The sequence below is a fragment of the Danio rerio genome, chromosome 19 (assembly GCF_049306965.1).
Source record: "Danio rerio strain Tuebingen ecotype United States chromosome 19, GRCz12tu, whole genome shotgun sequence".
Classification (NCBI taxonomy): Eukaryota; Metazoa; Chordata; class Actinopteri; order Cypriniformes; family Danionidae; genus Danio; species Danio rerio.
In genome coordinates, this window is record NC_133194.1 from 9,815,521 (window position 1) to 9,835,000 (window position 19,480).

The following is a 19,480-nucleotide window of genomic DNA, read 5'->3' on the forward strand; positions in this document are numbered from 1 at the left end:
CGTGTTACTAGTAACATTTTTAATAAGTACAATATATTTACTACAAGTACCTAATGGATAATACAAGTATCTAATAGTAAGTACCAGTATAGTGAATAAGTGCTGGTATGAGATGAATACATAGTATTTACTAGTACAAAATGTACTAGTAAACAAAAAACAAGCAAATGAATAACTAGTGCTTTATGGAAAACATACTAGTATGTAAAAATATGTACAAGTAACAAAAATAGGCTAAAACAGCTTGCCACAATCTACTGATAGTATCCTGCTGGCTGCATGCCTTGAGAAACAGTATTGGGTTAAAAATAAATAAGGAGCTCTTATTATGGTCTGATAATCTTCAGCATAAATCACTGGATTTATTCAAAACAGCCAGGGTTAAGTGGGCCAGGTGTGTTTTATCAGATAAGAGCACATTGTGCTCAGGTAATTTATACAGGCCGTCTTGCTTTGGCAGTAATCTTTGAAAGATCTCTAGTAGCCTTACTTGTGGGGAAGATTTAGCTTAAATGCTAGGGGCTCTGAGTGTGTAAAAGACAGCTTGATCAATGCCTGCCTATCAGAAGACCTAAGAACCTTATTTCAGAGAGACGTTACCAGCTGCATCACTCCAGCAAACTCCAGCAATACTAAGATCAAGCTCATAATATGCATAACACACATCTTTAGTTTGCAACATTATGCATTCCTTAAGAAATAGTATATTTATTCAAAGGGACTTGTTTACTTTAATACCTTTGGTGAATTATGCATATACGCCTTTGGGGTTATGCATAACAAACTTGTGCATTCTGTGTATCAGATGTATTTACTTTAGGGTTTTTATGTATATGGAGCGAAGATAAGCATATGTAAATCTCATAAGCAGATAAATAACAGAAATCTTGGATTTTACAATACATGAAAACAGCAGTTCATGCTGTTAAGTTTATAATATATGGTTTTAAAACAAATACATTTGTATAAATTACACTACACTAGTTTGTGAATTTTCATGGTGTAACTAGCTTAACTAAAAAAAAATATTGCATTTGTTGCTTAAGATGCTTAAAATGGCTTAAGTTTGTTAATGCGATGTTCAATATAAAGGTTATTTATTTGTGAAAACCTGAAACAGATATTAAATTAATGTTATTTGGCTGTTTATGGACGGTTATTGTGCAGGGCAGGTCATTTATTACTTATTTAAAAAATAAAAAAGCCCACAATTGCTTCTGCTACCACAGCACATTATACATACATACATTTTCTTTTAGGGTTAGTCCCTTTATTAATCTGGGGTCACCACAGCGGAATGAACCACCAACTTATCCAGCACAAGTTTTATGCAGCGGATGCCCTTCCAGCTGCAACACATCTCTGAGGAACACACATACACTCTCATTCACACACATACACAAAGGACAATTTAGCCTACCCAGTTTACCTGCACCACATGTCTTTGGACTTGTGGGGGTAACAGGAGCACCCAGAGAAAACCTAAACGAATGCGGGGAGAACATGCAAACTCCACACAGAAATGCCAACTGACCCAGCTAAGGCTCGAACCAGCAACCTTCTTGCTGTGAGGTGACAGTACTACTTACTGTGCCACTGGTGGACATACGAAGCCAGCTCAGTCAAAATCGAGCAATCGAGGGGTATATTCATGTAAGCTTCCCTCGTTCATTTATTGAAGTGGAACACGCTTTCTAATGGCCTCAAGAGAAGTTGTTACGTCTATATGATGTTATACAGTTTAGGGACTGATGTTTTGGTTTTGCTGGTTTTGTTTTGCGTTTATAGGATGCGCGGGTTGCCTGTGTTGGATATCAATCATTCGCGACACAGACTGACCAGCCTGATCTCACAAGAAAACGTAAGTATTTTACGTTTTGCCAGTTTAGTGGCTAATTCGAACGAATTCGTACGAGTTCAGTCGTACGAAAAGGTACGATTTTAAAAAGGAGGCGTGGCACCTGACCCCACCCCTAACCCCAACCGTCATTGGGGGATAAGCAAATCGTACTAAATTGTACGAATTAGATCGTACGAATTCATACGAATTAGCCACTAAATGAAAAAGTTACGAATTGCCGTGAGATTGTGTTGGACTGACATGCGATCACGAAATTGAGAGGCGGGACACTATATAAGGAAAATGTCGCATCAGTTTGGTATAGCTGGCATTTTGTGTGAACGTGAGCGGTGTTTGACATTGTTTTATATGCGTGTTCCTTCCCCTTTTGCTTTGATCTATTGTTGTTTGTTTAACTTTTAACTTGTTGATGTTCTTTGTTTGTCTTGCAATATTGAAAAGTTTTGGTTTCAAACTCTTTCGAGAACTGGAGTGTGCACATCAGGGGTGCTCAATCCTGTTCCTGGAGATCTACCTTCTTACAGAGTACAGCTCCAGCCCTGATCAAACACACCTGAACCAACTAATTAGGACCTGAACGGCACTGGATAATTACAGACAGGTGTGTTTGATAATGGTTGCAACTGAAATCTGCAGGAAGGTTGATCTCCAGAAACAGGGTTGAGCACCCCTGGTGTACATCATATACCACACCAGTAAGTTTTGCTTCGGAAAAAGAGAGTAGGTGAGATTCAATGTCTCAGACATTGAAGGTTTACTTTTTGTATTTTGTTTTGTAGTTCTAGGGGAAAAGTTAAATAGATTAGTTTGTCGATTTTTGTTTCATTATTTTCTTTTGTTTAGCACGGTCCCGTTCCCTTTGTCCTCCTTATGTCTGTTAAACTTGATTTATTTTATAAAATCGCTGTTCTTAATTCTTATAACTACTTTTGCGTGAAACTTTATTTTTCTATAAGCATTTAAACATCCACAGCTTGTTCATAATAAAAATGTTCACCTAAAGAGCACTTTTGTGTCTTGTTGTTCCCTGTCTATTTTAAATGGCAGCAATAATTAAAACTGGCTTAATGTTTTCCTTTTCCTTCCCCTTCGTCCATTAAAAAGCAATGGAAAGAATGTAACATTAAAGGGGGCTCGTCCGGGATATATCTATTTATTCCCGTAGTTTACCGGTTGTGATATTGCAGCTATTTTACAGTAGAAGAGGTAATTAGCAGATGGTTTCAGGAATTATTCAGGATGGCAACCTTTGATCTGAAACAGTTTATAGAAAATCCTACTATAGACCAGTTGACTGTGTGGGAAAGATGATTTGTTGGCAGTTGTGAATTGTTTTCAGATCAATGCGAGTAGGCAGTCTTTAAAAAAAAAAAGAAATAAAGAATATAGTGTGTGATCGTCTTGTAGAGATGAATGTGCTTGTTTGTTTGTTGTGCAAGTGTCTAAAAGTGGACTGGAACGCAGGTCTGGTCTAGATGTATGATTCTCACGAACCATACAAGAGGTTGAGGGTTCAAATCCTGGACAAGCCCAGAGTTTTAGCTCAAAATCTAACAACCGCAGAATTGTTTCTCATTACTCATCTACTCACGTACTGCAGCCCACAGCGCCTGTCAGCCATAGCAACTGTAGCAGTGTTCCAAATCTCCAACCAAATGCTTCATGTGCTTATGTGTCTTCTTCAGAAACAGCAGATAACCCCAGCAGCAGGATTTGCTCTTTGCATTTTTTTAACCTTTCACAGGGAAGTGTTTGCTCTACAAGATGTGTATATGCAAAAAAAGCCAGGACAAAAGAAAGTTACACGGGTGCAAAGATTTCCCGATCATTCAATAATTTGGCCATACCTCTATAACAACTTTATTAGCATTGTATTAATTTCTGGCATAACACAGACATCATTTCCTGTTTAAAATGACTTGCGATGAATGTAAGTCATCTGCCAATTGTTCGTCACTGCATAATGCATCGAGTTTTTATAAAATCCTTTTGTGTTTCATCCAGTTATACGTTGGACTGGCGAGATCAGATGTCAGTTATTGTTAATCTGCTCCTCCTGATAGGTGGAGGTGGAAATTGCTCCGTACGGATCCACAACGGTTTGAGCACAACGCACGATGGTGCCAAACAAGAACAGGCAGAGGAGAAAAAGAAAGAAGAGGGCAAAACCCAAATCCACATCGACCTCCACCCATGCCGGTGGCTCAGGCTGGTCCATCTGCCAATCTCCAAGGTGGCTCGTGCTAAGAAAAAGATCCACCAGAGCTTTTCAATTAAAGTCCACTCCAAACCTAGACGGATCATTCTCCCACAAAAGTAATTGAGATGTTATCCACCCTACCTGTGTTATTATTTCCTTGAAATCGTGTCAAAATCCTTTGGTGGAACTGGGACAGAGTGCAATAGTGATCCCTCTGGCAAGTTTGACGGTTTCTTTGTTTTTGTTTTGATAGGAGATCTTCGGTGTATCCTTGCCAATTGGAAGTGGAGTGCAGAATAAAGCACCATCACCCTGATTAAGAAGGAACATCATTATCAAATTAAAGCTGTAACACCATACAGGTAACTTAATATTTGTCGTCCACATTTGATGTCAGATTAATTAAGGCATGATTGAACGCTATATGAATTATAAATCAACTGAAATATGAATAAACTTGACTGGCCGTCAGTTTGTGGCATTAGTTCATAAACAAACAACAGAAAGACGGCATATGGGTGCTAAAGGGTATGATATCTTCTGAAATAAGATGTGCAAATATCAGCTTTTGACAAAACTACATTTATTATCTCAACAAAAGTGTTTTTTTTTGTGAAAACGGTTATGTCAAGCAAGAGAAATTGTGCTCCTTTGAGGCACATGGTCATTTTTGTAATTGGATTGATTAGTATCTATTGATTTAGGGGCATTTACACAACACCATTTTTTATTAAATCTGAAAACAGTGCATTGGCATGGCAATCAGATGAATTTTTAAATTTTGTGGGAAATGTGTGAACATTGTAATCTGTACACAAAACCTTTGAAAATGCAAATGAATCAACAACATAATTGTCTTGTAAATAGGTAACTAATTATAACATACATTTCTCTCACATGATGAAGGAAATATTAAAAAATAAAAGTTTTTGTTTTCACGCGAACCTCATTTTTTATAGTGTTAAGAAAAAAAATGTAATCTAAAGAATCTTTTTTCTCTGTGTAAAGAACTTTTACAGTTTATGTTTGAATTTCTTCACAGAACCATCAATGGAAATAAAGAACCTTTATTTTCTTATTTTAAGAAGGTAAATGTAATGACTCCATTAAAATTGGCAAACTCTCTAATTCCTTAAAAATTCCCCTACACACCTATAACATTCATCACTATTCTTGACATCAGGGCAGGCTCAGATTAAGAACTCAGATGGCTCTGGGCACATTGTCTTGTAAGGCCCCCTACCCAACCGCAACCCTATAGTTGAATTAAAAAAAAGAAAAATATTTTTAAATAAAATGAATGTGTATACACACACACACACACACACACACACACAATTAGCCCCTTTAAGCAAAAAAAATATATAAAATTCGATCTACAGAACAAACCATCGTTGTACAATAACTTGTCTAATTACCCTAACCTGCCAAGTTAGCCTAATTAACCTAGTTAAGCCTCTAGATGTCACTTTAAGCTGTGTAGCTGTCTTGAAAAATATCAAGTAAAATATTATTTACTGTCATCATGACAAAGATAAAATAAATCAGTTATTAGAAATGAGTTATAAAAATTGTTATGTTTAGAAATGTGTTGAAAAAATATTCCCTCCGTTAAACAGAAACTGGAAAAAATAAACAGGGGGGGGCGAATAATTCAGGGGGGCAAATAATTCTGATTTCAACTATATATATATATATATATATATGCGTAGATTTAACATTTTTCAAAGCATTGAAAAAAATACTAATAAAACTAGTGAAAATGTATGTTTTTTAGTATACTTGTTCAAGTATAAACTTATAAAGCATATTATTGGCATGGCATATAACATACAATGCTTCTCCAGTCCAGTTCTATGGGTCTGAGTCTTTCATAATACACACATTTATCAATAATTTACTGTCTCTCTCCTCCTCTTTCTGTATTTTCTCTACTCTCCTCGTGATGAAGAGTAGGCAAACAGCATAGATCACTTTAATTATAAACCTAATGTTGCTAACATTTACCACCAGGTGGAAAATAACTGTTTATAGACTATAATCACTATTTAGATGGTGTTACACATATGAAATAGGCTAACGTTAGCATTATTAAATACCCACGAGGCACTTGTGACTTAATATCACATTTGCATTCTTTTTTTAAAATGTTTCTTTCCTATTAAAAATAAATATATTTCCAATCTGATATGTAATGGGGAGAGAAAAATTAGCATGAGTACAGCAGAAGGTGGATTTGAACCAGGTTGATGATCGATCGCGTCAAAAGATGTTGCTGTGCGCTTTACGAGGGACGCCACTCATGCTGTAATCCTGCTTCGCTCTGTACTTGTGTTGGCCCAGGTCAATCAGGCATTGATGATTGTAAACCGTGACTATAGCTTATTTCCAACTAGGCGCGCTATTTACAGTTAGCCGAAAAAGACACTCCGAAATGTACATTTTTTTCCTCTCCTCACAGGGGCCCCGAGTGCACATGGCTTAGTTTTTGCAATGACTTAATTATTTTATATTCAATTCACTTTAATGTGTAAAAACTCAGTTAACTTAATTCCTTCATGTTGCCCCAGCACAAATCAAGTGTTGAACCCAGTATTTTTACAGCGTAACAAATTGTTGAGATAGAGTGCAGGAAAGCTTAAATTCTGTGTGTGTGTGTATTTGTTTGTGTGAGAGAGAGAGAGTTTACACTGATATGACATTTAATGTATTAAATGTGCACCGTTCATCATTTCAGCTAGCTTTAAGTTTAATAGAATAACATCAAAAACTATGGTAATTATGTTTTATTTAACTAGACAAAATATATTTGTTTAATATTTGTTTGTTCAAACAAATGAGTTGAAACAACAATTGCAGAGATTTCGCTGAGACAGCTTAATTGTTTTATGTTCAATCCACTTAAATTGCCAAGTTAACTTAATTTGTGTCTAGACAACAGAAATAAATTGTGTAGACCCCTGCATTTTTTTAACAGTGTAATACTGTATTTCTTATAATAACTGACAGATTCCAACCAAAATAAATCAATTAAAATAAATTACAGTCACACGAAGTGGGAATTAACAGGAGTTATTCTTCTGGCATTGGGATGGGACCGTATATTACCCAAAGTTTATGTTTGTTTGTTTTTTCAACCCAGGCTCATAAATCCCAGAAGGTACGTTTTTTTGTGATTTTTGTTAACGCCAGTCCGCTGTGTATGCTTTCTTATTTCTCATTCTCAAACAGCACCTGCTGTTCTCACGTAAATCCACCAGAGGCTGCTGTCGACTGACTGACCGATCAACTGACCCACCCTCCTTCTTTTTAAAACCCAACCAATAGTGTTTTCAAAAGTACCGATTGACACACCCATTCACTACCCTAAAGCCAACCGACAGTTTTAAAAAGTGATCCAGAAAAAGAAAAACCCTCGCAGCAGCCTGATTTTTACCACGTTTTCAGATTTTACCACATTCTCACGCTGTTATTTACTTGTTTATCGTATTTTTTTAGCTTTTGTTTTACCTCCTTTCTAGAAGCTTTTGTCACCAGACTCAAACTCCGTTGTCACTGTCAACTCTGCTCCACGCCACAAGTCCGCTGACATACATGGCTAGCCACTGGACAAACTGGTAACAGTGGGAAAGCCGTCCACACGGATGTAAGCGGTCAGCTGCTAGCACGAAAAGGAACAGCGTCACACCACCCTGTACCGTTCATTTTTAAGGATGAAATGCAGCCATATCTACCTCTGGCTACATAATTCGCAATCTCCAGATATGTATACAGGGCTACGTTTTCAGAATGAGCCCATGTTGGGTTTTTTTGGGGTAGTGGGACAGGGAGAGATCTAAAAACACACTCCTGTGTCACCCTCTAGCTTCCACTCAATTACCTATTTTCACTTTCACCTCTCACAGACTTTCAGCTGAATCTCATTAGCCATGCTAACCTCTACACGATACACATCTCTGCCATCTGACAATCTTTCAGTCAAACATCTCGGCTCTTCAATCACCCCAGCTCCACCTCCATCAAACCTGGCGTTTTGCATATTTGCAACCTCCTCCTGGCACCCAAGCCGTTATGAATAGTTTAACAGGAGTTGAATGACACTGGGTTTAGTCTGGCCGAGGATCAAGCTTTGCCCTGTACTGGTTTTAAATGTGCTCCGTAACTCAAGCAGGCCTCCAACCCAAAAAAGGTAAAGACTCCCCCAGGAGAAAGGAGCGGGACAGAAGAGCGATGACGAGAACGGAAAGACAATACACGACTGCAATCAAGTTGGCCACCAGGGGCAGCGTGAAGGGAAATGGAGTCAATGCAGGGAGGCGACAGCGTTAATTTGATTGGACACCAAGCCAGAAAACTGATAGATGTAGTAAAGATATCACCCTCTCCAGTTGACTGATGGATTCTACTCTTACATTCAGGAGAAAAGAGGAAAGATGGAGGAAACATTGGAGTGATGGGCGATTTCCAAAAGCGCTGATGAATAATGAACAGTCCCAAAGAGATTTAATTAGGGTAACTGAATAAAGCTTAGCCAATGCACAAGTATTCTGGTGCCCCACTGAGGGAGATCTCATTTCAGGCACTACAGACTCGTTTAAAGAATTACGTCCACCCCAGCCGTTTTGGAATAACTTACTGGTACAGTGAAACTTTACTTTGATAGTTCTCAGTTTTGTTGACTAAAGTTTGCATTGCAACTACATGCCCGTTTATTTTCAGTTGAGTATTAGTAGACTGTCTGCTTAATATCTGTTTAATAACAGACTTTAACTGATAAGAAACTTTGCAAGTACATGTAAAACTGACACTAACCCTAACCTAACAGTCTACTTGTATTCTAATCATAATTAGTTGGCATGTAGATGCAATGTAACCTACTGTAAATTCAACAAAATGTGTTAAAGGCACCATCAAAATAAAATGATACCAACTTATGGACTGGAATTAAAACATATTAAAAGTTCATATATATATATATATATATATATATATATATATATATATATATATATATATATATATATATATATACATTTATTTATATATATATTGTATCCATTTCTCAGTGAATATTGCCAATGTATTTAACAGATATATTTATTAAAATAATATTTTAGTCACCAAACATTTAGATATGGAAAGATAACACAATTAAATACAAGCTAAATATTACAAAAAAAAAGTACAACCTAAAACAATTCAACTAAATCTTTCTCTCTTTTTTTTTTTTTTTTTTGCTTCTCTTGATTTTTCCTCTTTTTTAAATTTGTATTTCATATTTTTCTATAACATAAATTTGGCTCTACTAGTTTTTGGACCGTTATCGTAAGTAATTTTGTTAGATGAGCTCCAGATTTGGCTTCAGTACTGACTAATATAATGTAGCTGCACAAATATCATATTGTATAGCTTACTATTAAAAATATGAATTAAAAAAACTGATTTGTGAAGGGTGTACTTATATATGCTGAGCACTGTATATTCTAATGATAATTAGTTGGCATGTAGATGCAGTGTAACTTAAATTCAACAGAATGTGTTTAAGGCACCATCAAAAGTGACACCAACTAACGGATTGGAATAAACAGATATGAAAACAGTGCATTATTGATCCGTTGAATATACATTTCAGGTAATTATAGAAATCTATGTACATTCACAGTTGAAGTCAGAATTTTTAAACCCCCTCTAAATTTTATTTTTTTATATATATATTTTCTAAATAATCTAACAGAGCAAGGAAAGTTTCACAGTATGTCTGATAATATTTTGTCTTCCAAAGAAAGTCTTATTTGTTTTACTTTGGATAGAATAAAAGCAGTTTTTAATAAAAAAAATAAGAAAAAACATTTTAAGGTCAAAATTATTAGCGTCTATATATTTTTTTTGATAGTCTACAGAATAAACCATCGTTATACAATAACTTGCCTAGTTAACCTAATAAGCTTTTAAATGTCACTTTAAGCTTTATAGAAGTGTCTTGAAAAATATCTAGTCAAATATTATCTAGTCATCATGGAAAATATAAAATAAGTCAGTTATTAGAGATGAGTTATTATGAATTATTATTATGAATATTATGAATTATTATGTTTAGAAATGTGTTGAAAAAATCTTCGTTAAACAGAAACTGGGGAATAAATTAAAGGGGGGGGATGGGGGGGGCAAAAAATTCAGGGGGGCTAATAATTCTGACTTCAACTGTATATATACTTTTTTATTTTAAATGCTTACATTACATTTGAAATACAAACAATATTTCTCAAAATTGCACACATATACACACACACACACACACACACACATACACATATATATATATATATCATTTTTATAAGTAATCAAAAGGTTTTAAATACATAAAAATACAAATGTAATATATAAATTATAATAATAAAATATAAATATAAAACATAAAAAAAAAACATTAAAAAAAATAAAATACATAAAAAATACCAAGATTCTGGATAAGAACTGTCCATTCCTACTGATTTTCCTGAAAAAAGCACAACATTTTAATAAAAAAACAAAGCTTGAAAATCATCTTTGAATTAGATCAGGGCTAAATGTTCTGCAGATGAATACATGCGTATGTACAGTGTAAATATGATTAATAATTACATTTATTTGTATTACTTCTACAATATAATTAACAGAATTTTTGTTGATATAAATTATATCTACATTAAACTCGTATCTACGTGTACTCCATATAGTATAAGGTGTTTGTGTGTGTGTGTGTTAAATAATCAATAAAAAAGGTTGTTGATCAGCAAATAAAATGATTTCTGAAAGATCATCTAACACTGAAATTTTATACCCCCCCCCCCCCCAAATATTCACCTATAGAGATAATATATTATCAAATATGAAATGTGGTTTTAAAATATGTCACAATATTACTGTATTTCCACCAAATAAATGCCTTCATGACCATAAGAAACAAAACAATCATGACAACTTTGACTATTTGACATAAAACATTCCTTATTTTCATAACAAGTAAATCTGAAAAGATTGATCTATAATTATTTCCTCAATAAAGCCCACAGTTAATCATGTTTTGTTTTTCATATAAATGAAGCCGCTCGAATTGAATAATCATGTGTTATCTAAAACTAATATTGTGCACTCACCTGTTTCACACGTGCCATCCCATTCTCCTCAGACGCCGAACAAACCCTATTTACATAAAGGACAAACAGGCTAGCGGATGATTAAAGTGACCTGCAGGCCAGAGAGAGCTGATCGGATCTGCAGCAGAACTCAACTCGAGCCGCTCTCACCTTTATGTGTGTGGAGGCAGAAAAAGACACACGCCGCATTAGCATACCGGACCAATTACTGGCAGTATGTGATCACGCTAATTGCCGACCCCGGATCAGGTTTCAGCCCATAACCCTACATTAAGGTTAAGAGTCATAGCGTGGTCGGTAACCGATCTGAGATATTAAAGTGGCAGTTAAGCGAAATGTGGATCAAGCTTCATTACACAGGGGAGAGTCGGGTGAACGCGCTGGCAAGGAGGAGAGACACTAATATTTTAGATTGTTGTCGTACATTCCAGAAATATTTAATAATAATAATAATAATAATAATAATAATAATAATAATAATAATAATAATAATAATTAAAATGGGAGACATATTTTAATAAAAGCTTCTTTAAATTCTTTTTAAGTTTAGCTTGTTTAGTATCAGAGAAGGAAAAATGGTCAGAATTGTCAGATATAAAAAAAAAAAAAAAATAGTTTGTATCTAGTAATCTGGCATTCTTTGGGTTTATATCTCCAAATTAAGATTTTACTTCATCATCCTGATTCATTTCCTCAGAATTTTGAGATATTAACTTAGAAACTTCAGTAGTTCTTAGCGATGCTTAAGGTTTTCTCAAATTTTGGACTTTAAATAAATAGAAATAAGTGTAGAAATTAATGTACTTTGTTGAAGACAAAATGATGAGCCCTCTTGTACAATTAAGTCTTTTAAAAATATTTTCCAAGTGCTGTTACAGAGAGATTTGTCAGCACCTTTTTAAATATTAGTTAAGCGTTCTCACACTATTTACAGTTACCTTCAACCAGGACAAAGCACACTTGTCTCCCCCTCCCATCTTCCCCAAAGGCCCGCACTGACATTGCATTCGCGCCCGAGTGTGCTTACATCATTGATGATGCGCTGTTTAGTAAGAAGCGCTTTCGCTCAGCACAGTGGAGATTTCTTTGTTATATCATTTTAGTCATTTGATATGCAGTGATACACAGTCAAATATTTCGCCAAACAGATCAGCCACTTTTGACGCTCATAAACAATCATAAAGTCCTCGTGCTGCAGGAATTAGGAGGTTTGCTGAAGGTGCAGCTGTCAAGAAGTGAGGGATTTGTGTCTTTAATAAATTAACAAAATATCTGCCAAAATTGAAAATGAAATGAAATTTATCCCTGTCAAATCGATAAATAAAATGAAGTTGCCGATTTAACATTTAATTTTCACTGCATTTCCGCGTCAAGACTGCCAATATTAAAATAAAAAGCCAAACTGAAAAATAAAATGCAAACACAATTTTTACAAGGCTTGTTATTAACATTCACGCTATAATCGGGACACAATTCAAATTAAAACGCACATTTAAGTTTTCCTTTTATTGACACTTTTAATTTTTCATTTGCAACGTCAACGTGTATGCAAAGCCTATGTTAATCAGTGGGAGGGGCGTATTCAATTGACGTTGAGTGTTTTCAGAGTCCGAGAGCAAAAGCACAGTTTTGATAGATAAGACAGACAGATATTTAGTGAACAGTGTTTTATAATAAAATTGTTAATCTGGTTTTCATTTTAATCTCCAATGCTTATTTGATTTATTTAAAATTGGCAGGATTCACCGTCCATTTGATACTACCATTCAGATTAAATTACAATTTAAAAGCTAGGTTGACCAGGGAAATTAGGTTAATTAGGCAAGTCATTGGAAAACAGTTGTTTGTTCTGTGGCCAATTGGAAAGAAAATTCCTTCCAGATGCTAATAAAGTTGACAAAAAATTATTTTATTAAATTAATTTATTACAAAATGCATTTATTCCAGCCAAACTAATACAAATAAGACATTTTCTCCAGAAGAAAAAATATTATATAGAAAATTCTGTGGAAAAGTTCCTTGCTCTGTTAAACAGAGTTTGGGAAATATTTTATTAAAAATTTCAAATTAGGGCTTATAATTTTGCCTTTATCTGCTTTATATCTACACATTATTGAAATGAGAGAGAAATTTGTATGAGAAATATCACACAAGTAGCAGTGTAATGTGGCTGTATATCTGCACTAGTGGGAGGCGTGCGTTGCCTTAGTGTCCCACCAGTGACGATATCCAGCCATATCACACTGCTACTTGTGGGATATTGCATTTATACAGCAGTTTGACGGCACAATTGTGTGTATAAAAAAGAAAAGAAAAAAATCAAACACGGAGAGTCTCAAAATCCTTTTATATGAGGATGGATATATTTATATCCACCATTCATTCACATCTGCAGCTGATGTCAGAACAGCAGAACCCGTTACTAATTCACTAACATCTTTTTAGAGCTGTTGTTTGAATGATTCTTTAGAGTAATGTCTAAAGTGATGATAAAACAGCTGATTTTGCTCACATTTTAAGATTATAAGGCTGAACAGCAAGAAATGCCATCAGTCTAGAAACATATTTCTGTTGCAATCGGGATATCACAATAATTAACCCCGAAAAAGCCAAAGCAATGCAAACACTAGCAGATTACTGTTGTGTTTGCCATAAGGGAGAACACTAAACACATGCTGGCATTTCTTCTTTCTTTCTTTTTACTGAACTAGTCTGCGGTAACAAAAACAAAAATAACTCAGGATTATACAAAGAGTGATCAGCGCAAAATACATACATTCCTGATATGCGAGTCCCATCACACACTAAATACAGTAAAATTATATGGTATAAATACAGCACGACAATATACAAAAGAGAGAGATCGACTTGGAATGTAGCTTACCTGTTTTATAATGATTTGATCAGCTAGAATTTTAAATTGCGCTCAGTTTTTTCTCCTCTAAAGGCTTATTATCTGGTCTCTGTCGCCATCTTGTGGATGGACAAGAAATGGATCCTGATGCGCTGTCTCAGAAATTATAAATGAGCACTGTCCTTATAAATAAACTGCATAGATGCAATCTAAACTACATTCTCGCCTAAAAAGCCTCAAAAGTACATTATGTTGTCCAACAGCTGCAACATTTGTGGTAACTGTGGTAAGGTTATTGATCTGCTGTCACTATGCGGGTGAAGTAATACAGAAAGGTGAGGAGGCTGTACCAGTGCTGTTACTGCAGAAATATTGCATGACTATCAGCCAATCAGATTCAAGAACCAGACAGAACTGTTGTATAAATGTAGGTATATATTATGGTTTCCACAAAAATATTAAGCGGAACTACTATTGTTAACATTAATAATAATAATAAGAAATATTCAATCAATTCATCACATTAGACTAACTTCTGAAGTAAAAATGCTAACAATGCAGCTTTACATCAGAGAAATAATCAAATATTTTAATATGTTCAAAAGCAAAGCAGTACAATTAAACTATAATAAAGACGTCACAATATTGCACGGTTACAAATTTGGTTCAATAACTTTGCTTTAACATTTTAGAAATCTTATTGAGCAAAAACACTTCACAGCAGATGTAATTGCAGTGTTTAAACATACAAATGAAAAAAAAAGACGACAAATCAAACTGTCATCCACAAGAATGTTTACTTTCATCACTGAATAAGGACGATACAAAATCCAACATAAAACACTGGCAGTCGGGACACTGATGGGATGTTTTGTTTGTGGCAGGTGTGTGTGTGTGTGTGTGTGTGTGTGTGTGTGTGTGTGTGTTTGGGGTTGGTCTTGGCACCAGGCCACAGAATAAGAGAGAGATGATCTAAACTGGATGTAAACAGGAGGATAAAGCCTAAAAATCGAAAGTAGACAAAGGTGAAGAACAAACACACAAGGAAACAAAACAAACTTACAATTACAAATAAGGCACTTGTGAAAACATTTGGAAAATAACGCTGAAAAGCCAATCCAGATGCCCCATTCCACTCCAAACGAAACGGAGTTATTCACCAAGCACCTCTGGTACTGAAAGTGATGTTCATGTCAACAGGAAAAGAAACAAAATAAATAAATAAAAATACTGGACCACGTTTTTTGTAAACCTGTCGCTTGAATTAAAAAGAAATCACGAGGAAAGATGAAGTCAAACTTTTGGTGGATTGTAACACTATAAAAAACAGTTTACCCAGAAACGAATATTCAGTAATGATAACGATCACTACAAACAAGTAGTATGTTATTCTGTGAAACATTAATTATGATTATAAGAAATGTTTTTGTCTATAGAAATGTCTATAGGAAGGTATGTTAAGAGTTCCAATGTTTTTGTTTTGAAAAGGACCGAATATGTGGAAGCTTGTTTTCACCACAGAATAAAAGTAAAGGTAATTGCATCTTTTGAATTCACAATTCAGACTTTGTGCAAATTTTGCATTATATTAATCTCACGTTTATACCTTGATATTTTGAATTAGTAACAATTTTTGTACTTTTCTTCTCAAAATAATGATTTTACATTCAGAATCTAGCCAGTAAACTAATACAAAGTCATAATTCAGAAAAAAAACAAACATCTGAATTGTATATTAACAGTAATATAAACGTCACTGAAAATAACGCATGGTTCCAACACAATTTATTCATGTTGTCCCAACAACAGTTAGGTTAATGCAGGCATGTTCAATCTTGGTCCTGGAGGGCCGGTGTCCAGCAAAGTTTAGTTGCAAGCCCAATCAGACACACCTGGGCTAGCTAATCAAGCTCTTACTAGGCTTTCTAAAAACATCCTTGCAGGTGTGTTGAGGCCCTCCAGCACCGAGATTGGACACCCCTGGGTTAATGTAACAAACTTAAGCGGACTGAACTTAAAATAATTATTTTGTACCAAAAAAAAATCTTACGAATTGTGTTGTTTCAGCTCATTTTATACAAGTAGTTTGAACAAGCAGCAAATATAATATTGAGTGTTGTAAACTGTGGGGAAAAGTTTGTCTAAACATTTCTGTTTCAAATTGTAAAAAAAATAATAAATAAATAAAAAAAATTTCAACTTTTTTTTTTTTTTCGCAAATTACAACAAAACATTGAGTGTTATAAATTGCGAAAAAGTAAAAAAAAAATTGAATGTCGCAAATAGCAAAAACGTTTTGACTTTTGCAATTTACAACACTCGAAAAATGTTTTGTTGTAATTTGTGGAAAAAAACAAACTCAAAACATTTAAGTGTTTTAAATTGTGAAAAAAGTCAAAACTTTTTGAGAGTTGTAAATTGAGAAGTTAACATTTTTTTCTAATTTTGCAAATTGTGAAAAAAGTCACTCAAAAATGTTTTGACTTTATCCCAGCAAATAACAAAATTGTTTTTAAAAAAAATTCAAAATATGTAAAAAAAAAAAAAAAAAAAAAAAAAAAAAAAACTTTGACTTGCAATTTACAACGTTCACTTTTTTAGTTTGAAATGTTTACTTTTTTTTGCAGTTTACAAAAAGTTTTGACTTTCACAATTTATAACACTCAAAAATGTTTTGACTTTTTTCCCCGCAAATTACAACAAAACGTTTTTTTTTTTTTTTTAATGTTGTAAATTGCGAGAGAAAAAAAATTCACTCAAAATGTTGACTTATTTCCCCAAATTACAACAAAATATTTCAGTGTTGTAAATTGCAGGACAAAAAAAAGTTACTCAAAAAAAAATATTTTGACTTATTACAACTTATTACTTGACTGCAAATTACAACAAAACAATAAAAAAAAAGGAGTATTGTATATTGAAAAAAAAGTCAAATTTAAAAAATAAATAAATAACAGTTCTATGAAAAAAAATGTCTGGCTTCAAAGATGTTAGCTTACAACTGAAAGATTTAAACTTCAATTTGCAAGAAAAAAGACACAATTGCAAGATGTTAACAACATGTGACTGTCACAGTTACGAGAAAAGGTTACAGTTACCTGTTTTCTTTTGAATTTTATGCAGAAACAAGCTTCCATTTGAAAAGTTCATGCTTCAAATGTGAATTTGCATTTTTGGGTACACTAATTCTACAAAGTGTTGCATGACCTCATGTAAAGCAGCAGACACTGGGCAAACAGTACATACTGGAGGAAATAATGCATTCATTCAATAACTGAACACCATTTATGGAAAGCATGGAATCATCTTCCCATAAACACAACAGATTCAAGCCTCAGACTTTCAACTGTTGTCACAAATATTATAATGCATCTGAAATGATACGTTACTAAGTGCACTAATCTAGCACCCAATACTGACAATCATCAATATCATTTATAGAAATGGAAGAGTCAAGAGTTTCTTTTTTTCTGGCCGAGTATTTCAATTGTCTTTTTTTTTTTTAAACAAAGCAATTTACTGCAGAAACGATCAGCTTATCAGACTTGCTGAAAATATCTGGACCATAAATAAAAAGAAAAACGACTGAAAAGGAAAATCATTCAGAATAATAATAATAATAAAAAAATCTTTAAAATAACTTGTCTACACAGAAACGTGTTACAGGAGGACACACACTGACCAAAACACAAACAAATATCAGATATTAGACGTCGCTTAGTTCATAATCAACATGACAACAACTGGACAAACGTTCAAAAAAAAAAAAAAGCAGCACACCGATTCAGAGAGTCCGGGACGGGGTTCTACCAAATTAAACCGTCTTCTTGAGTGTTTTTATAAAAAGGTAGTGTGGCAAAACTGGGTCAAAAATGTCAATTAGTGCAACCGCATTGAGTTCTAGAAATAAAGCAGACATGTGAAGGTCACTTAGTGAATCTCTTATATTGTAAAGTGGACACAAAAAAAAATTCCAGTCAATCTCCGCCAACGTCAGAACTCAAATACTGAGGGATTCTGAGAAATCTGACCAGAAAGAATGAAATATGATTTCTAGTGTGTGTGTGTGTGTGTGTGTGCGATGCCCAAAACAACATAAAGGAACTGAGATCGAATAAACTGGAGGAAATATTACCAGTAAAGCAAGGCAACCATCAACAAAACAACATTATTTAAACATGGGGCCTGTTAATAGTGTTTTAAATGTGGGGAAAGGGTTACACCAATCCTCTTTCTGGAAGTTTGTCCGTTCCACAGCATTAGAATGGTGCGTGTTTGTGTGTTTTGGATCCGTCAGCATGAGTCTGTTGGTCTGTAAGGCTAGTGTTGTACCTCTTCTCTCATCACTCAGTCTTACGGTGATGGTTGTTGTTTAGTGGCGAGTGGCCGTTCAGGACTGGTCCATTTTTCACTCTCCTGTCCTTCTCGTCTTCCTCATCATCATCCTCAGAGTCTGTTTCTTCTCGGTCGCTCCTTTCGTCCTCCACTATATTCTGCAAGAATGACAAAAGCGTTAAAATGGCAATATATTTGGCACAATTTCATGCATTTGGTTCAGAACACTTAAAGGGACAGTTTACAAAATGTCCCCACAAGTATATAATACCAGTTAATTTTTGAACTTGTTGTGACATTTGGTTTTGGGTCCTCATGAGGAAAACAGCTCATTAATGAACGGCTCAGATTGAAGTATTTTGAAAAGGTAAAAATGTTGATCATTTCCTGTGAGGGTTGGGTTTTTATTGGTAGAGGGAGAGAATATATAGTATTTACAGTAAAAAACTCAACACTCGACATGTGTGTGTCATATAAAATGAGCTATTTTTCATAGTAGTAATTGGTAATACCTAAACACAGCGTACATGACGGTAGGCATGGAACGATAACCGTTTTCAAGGTAAACTGCTGTTTAAAAAAAGTCAAGGTATTAAAACCGCCCCAATTTTCCGCTTTACCGTTTCTGCTGTATTTATAAGGTGTTTTTAGGTTTGTTTGTTAAGTTTTTTAGTATTAACAGGATCTTCAGCAGAAAAGATATCCAAGATGTCGTTTTAAATTGTAATGAAATCTGTGTTCTTACAGTGGCCGAGAGAGCTTATGTTTGTTGTAAAAAGTATAATAATGACAAAAAACTACTAATTTGCTCATCTCCATTTGTGCAATTTTTACCCCTTGAAACTGAGATTTTTCAGGACTACACTCAAATCCAAGGGGTATCTAGCCCTTCCCTTTAGCCCTACAAGCCTCACAAGTCTTCAAGCTAAAGAGAATTGGGACAGATTAAGGGGGAGGGCTAATGGGTAGAATTGGAATTGGGCCTTAGTCTCAGTGACCAAATTAGAGAACTTATCTAATACACAATGGCTTTATAAAACTGCCATAAATAAATATCAAACATTTGACAAATGTCTATACTGACACTGTTAATT

The 19,480-nt window shown here is 34.6% G+C and overlaps 2 protein-coding genes across 7 annotated transcripts in view; both read right to left on the reverse strand.

The window, feature by feature from the left end:
- Positions 1-2,636: 2,636 nt before the first annotated feature.
- si:ch73-350k19.1 lies at positions 2,637-11,324 on the reverse strand. Of its 6 annotated transcripts, XR_012394898.1 has the most exons (5): positions 11,198-11,324; positions 10,518-10,557; positions 5,214-5,316; positions 4,203-4,373; positions 3,577-4,104 (listed from the first exon to the last, which is right to left on the reverse strand). XR_012394898.1 is itself a non-coding variant. In XM_068215239.2 (2 exons), the coding sequence occupies exon 2, from the start codon at positions 4,077-4,079 to the stop codon at positions 3,894-3,896; it is 186 nt and encodes a 61-aa protein (XP_068071340.1). In that variant the 5' UTR covers positions 4,080-4,104; positions 4,203-4,289; the 3' UTR covers positions 2,709-3,893. The 6 variants fall into 6 exon arrangements, 1 of the variants encoding a protein (XP_068071340.1); XR_011007514.2 differs by lacking the exon at positions 5,214-5,316 and having other exon boundaries at positions 3,664-4,104; XR_012394899.1 differs by lacking the exon at positions 10,518-10,557 and having other exon boundaries at positions 3,682-4,104.
- Positions 11,325-17,971: 6,647 nt separating this feature from the next.
- Positions 17,972-19,480, reverse strand: part of cers2a (ceramide synthase 2a) — a 39,212-nt gene continuing 37,703 nt past the window's right edge. Inside the window, exon 11 of the mRNA NM_153671.2 lies at positions 17,972-18,544. Within this exon, the coding sequence (NP_705957.1) occupies positions 18,395-18,544 (150 nt within the window). The 3' untranslated portion in view covers positions 17,972-18,394. The remainder of the gene's footprint in view (positions 18,545-19,480) is intronic.

Bases quoted from the DNA above. Each gene is read 5' to 3' on its own strand.
- si:ch73-350k19.1 (XM_068215239.2), bottom strand. From the start codon at position 4,079: ATGGACCAGCCTGAGCCACCGGCATGGGTGGAGGTCGATGTGGATTTG.